Source organism: Austrofundulus limnaeus, unplaced genomic scaffold, assembly GCF_001266775.1.
Source record: "Austrofundulus limnaeus strain Quisiro unplaced genomic scaffold, Austrofundulus_limnaeus-1.0 Scaffold611, whole genome shotgun sequence".
Classification (NCBI taxonomy): domain Eukaryota; kingdom Metazoa; phylum Chordata; class Actinopteri; order Cyprinodontiformes; family Rivulidae; genus Austrofundulus; species Austrofundulus limnaeus.
The window spans coordinates 185,666-189,606 of NW_013953013.1; the positions used below are offsets into that span (position 1 = coordinate 185,666).

General features: G+C 39.5%; 1 protein-coding gene across 2 annotated transcripts in view; it reads left to right on the forward strand.

The window, feature by feature from the left end:
- ctdp1 (CTD (carboxy-terminal domain, RNA polymerase II, polypeptide A) phosphatase, subunit 1) overlaps positions 1-3,941 on the forward strand; it is a 129,172-nt gene that overhangs the window by 23,422 nt on the left and 101,809 nt on the right. For both annotated transcript variants that reach the window (XM_014027044.1, XM_014027043.1), the window contains exons 8-10: positions 479-1,501; positions 3,358-3,499; positions 3,601-3,819. In XM_014027044.1, the coding sequence (XP_013882498.1) occupies positions 479-1,501; positions 3,358-3,499; positions 3,601-3,819 (1,384 nt within the window). The remainder of the gene's footprint in view (positions 1-478; positions 1,502-3,357; positions 3,500-3,600; positions 3,820-3,941) is intronic.

Consider the following 3,941-nt stretch of genomic DNA (forward strand, 5'->3'; position numbering starts at 1 on the left):
TCATTCTACTGATTAGCATAGATACGATATCATTGAAAATGCCATAAAAAGCTGACACAATTAGCATTGTGTTTATTACAAATTTTATCTTTCAAAATCATTACTAAAGACAGTCATGTTAAGAAACTACAGCTATGATGTAGAGACATAATACTTCTGAGTTCATTGAAGAAAAATGGAAAAAAATACGAAAACACACAACTTTACTTCAACATATTTCTACTTTCTGAAACTATAAGTACTTGGAAAATGGCACCTTGCAGAAACCACTCTTGCTGACTCTTAAAGTGGCCACACAGGTTAGCTTTACAGATTAGATTTTTGCCATTGAAAATCAATACATAATCTTCCATGTCCATGATGTGATGCATCTAAAAACAGATTTTACCCCTGGGGTTTGTTCATCCATAGCAGACCTGTCTCTTGACTTTGTTGTCTATGTCAAATCCGATGGGATTTCTGTGTCTTGTTCCTGCAGGAGGCCCTTTAAGTCGACCACCAGAGAGCACAGAACAAGCAGGTGCTGATGAGCACAGTAATGGTCTCAGGAAAAAAGCAAAGGACCTCAGTGTTTCAGAAAAAGAAGATCCCGTAATACCTCAGTCTCAGGTAGGAACATCGAATGAAAGGACACAAAGTGACCCAGGACAAAGTCATGGGTCAGAAACTGGTCAGAAAGGATCAGAGTCTGGGGTGGAATCAAAGGAAACTCAGGTGTGTGACGAAACAAAAGTTAAAGAAGATAATGATAACAGGACAGAAGTAGCACAGGAAGGTGTAAACTCTTCTGTGCTGAGCCGTGAGGGCAATAACTTAGATTTTGACCTTTCTAGTGACAGTGACAATGACTCCATCACAGAAAAACCTCCCTCATCAGACAGTGGTAGTGAAGGCAGGTCTTTCCAGACAAAGGAATCTGGACCGGAAAAAGAAGGACAAGAACCCACCGATGAGGACGGGACAAAGGAAAAGGACAGCAAAGTTTCTTGTGAAGTAGAAAATAGTTGTGACGTTTCACAACCTTCAGGTGTCGTCCTCTCTGACCCGGAGCTTGGAAATGGATGTTTGGACAGGAGAGAACCAGAAACCGAATCTCAGAATAGTGAACAATCTGGAGTCACCGTGGGTGGAGAGCTGCTTGATCAGAGCATGGAGGACGAGGAGGAAGAAGACGAAGCCGACACTGACCGGGACGATCACCTGATATACCTGGAAGAAGTGCTGGAAAGGATCCACACTGAGTACTTTGCTCGTTATGAGACCTACCTGAGGAAGGAGACCTCTGAGATGCCGGACATTCGAAGGATTGTTCCTGAGTTGAAGAGCAAGACGCTGGAGGGAACAACTTTAATGTTCAGCGGTCTTTACCCAACTAACTACCCCAAGGAGAGGACTCGAGAATACTACCACGCCAAAGCACTGGGGGCCAAGATTGGCAAGAATCTGATTCTAAACCTGCAAGACCCGAATCGGACAACCCATCTCATCGCAGCAAGAGCAGGTACGTATGCATGCATGACCAACTATACAACACATTGTCAGATTGTTTACTTTTTTATTATAAGGAGTTATTTTATATGAACATGGAACCCTGCATGTCCCAGTGGTGCTACAGGTTTGTTTCCACTGATTGTATTTCTACTTGTAAAGAACCATTAAATTTATGTAAATAACCTTGTAATAGGAATAATATTTGCAGTTTTAAGGTGTATGAAGTAGCATATGCATGAAACACACAATGTAATTTAAATTAAAGCTATTTTAAGACAGCAGCTACTCACTTTGTGGACCAGCTCATCAGTCCTGTCAAACATTAACTCTATTTCTCCAAACTACCTGTTCTTAGAGATGTATATACTGGTAAAGTATTAATTATTTTAAACTTATTCACTGAATACCCTTTTAATGGGCCAAACTAGCTTTTAAATGCAGGTTTGTTATGCTGCAAAGTGATTTGTAACCAATAAGGTGGTTCTAAATGAAAGCTAGGCTACGTTCACTGCAGGCAAATACGATCCATATCAGATTTTTTGCTGACAGTCTGAATGCAACAAATTATTATTATTTTTTTTTCAAATACAACTCAGGCCTTTTCAGTATGTGGTACTGAATATCTGGTTTTATAGCGAAAGCAGTGTGAATGCTCGTGTTGCATTTGATCTGACTTTTACATTAGTGAGGTGTGGGTGAGATGATCGATCCATATAATAAAGACACTAACCTTGAGTTGTGCAGTTTAAATCTTGTTATTTTAATTTTCCATGTCCTGGATGACTGAGAATCCACAGAAACACGTCCAACTTTGGTGGTGGATCATATCTATTCTAAAGTTACTTGATTGATACTTTTTTTAACATCGCTTTGTTCCAAAAATAAAATGCTGCACCGGAGCATCCAGCCAGAGACAGGTTAAGATATAAACACTGACCTAAACAAGCATGTCAGATAATTATTTAACTGACTTTGATTGAACAACAACGTTTGAATTAACACGCTAACAAGTAGCATCTGTGTTTTAATTATTTCTATAAGCAGTGAGTTGATAGTGATATCAAGTTATCTTGTGCACATGGGGGGTCACATCAGGACCATGGGAAGTTCACACTGGAGTCGGATGGAAGAATTTAAAATATAATGTGAACGTTTACAGATTTTTTTTAAAATTGGAATTGAGCATTAAGACCTGCAGTGTAAAGGTTCAAAGTTATCTTGAATTACAATAGCTGCCCATTTTCCAAACAAAAGTATAATAATAATAACTGCATCTTGTGAATGCTACAAGCTTTGTTTGTGTTTTCAGAAACGTAGAGTTCATACTTTGACCTGTGAGACCCAGATAAACAGTGCAGTCCTTTTTCTGACGTTCACACTGTTTTTACACTGGCTGGAAAATATTAGTAGTTTTAAGATTTTTTAAAATTGCTTCAAGCTCAGTTTACCATTTGGGAAGAAAAGAGCAGTAAGTAAAACTCATTGACTCGGAGCCAACATAGCTGAGATAAGCTCTTGGATCGGAAAAAGAGAAAAGTTCAGTTTGAGAAATGGATGGTCAAATGTTGAAAACATTTCTTCAAATTTCTTGTTATTTTGCCAGAACAGGAAGTTGTGAAGATTATTATAGCATTTATTAGATCTCACAAGTGCAACTGTTTATTTAATCTTGGCTTTTAACAGTCATAAATCATTGTTTTTAATCATCTCTCTTTCATTGGGCCAATTAACTAGACTTCACGTCTCACATGTTCCTGCAACAGCCTGCATTAGATATCAGCGTCTCATTGATGTTAGCCTGATGATAATTTGTTTTAATATGAAATCCTGACTTTTTTTGTTTGTTTGTTTGTTTTTAATGAGCAGGAACAGAGAAGGTGCGTCAGGCACAAGGCTGCAAACTCCTTCATGTCGTCAACCCTGACTGGCTGTGGAGTTGTTTGGAGCGCTGGGAAAGGGTTGAAGAAAAGCTGTACCCTCTGAAGGATGATTACTCCAAGACGTCACGGTATGGGAAAGAGCCTCCTATAGGGAAATTAAAACTCATCAGGCAGAATATGTTAATTACTCATATTCATAATTACTATATTCAGTCTTCTTGTTTTAAAGGAGCAACAGCCCCGCTGCTTTTCTGGACAACCAGGGCTCCATGCAGAATCCCATTTTCCACCAAGCTCCACTCCACCCCAAACCTCCACCTGCAGCACCGGAGGTTCGGACGTATGACCCCGTGACGGGAAAGCTCATTCGCAGGGGCCCTCAGGTGTCCTGTCCACAACCCTACCTGCAGCGGTCCCTCTCTGACCCCAGAGATCAGTCTGCTCTAAGGTACTTCATGTTGCCAGTAACCATATTTTAAAATCTAGCAAAACTGAAAAATAATGCTCATGCTGATGATGAGGAGCTTAAATGTAAAATAAATATAAAGACCCATTTGTCAAAAAATATTT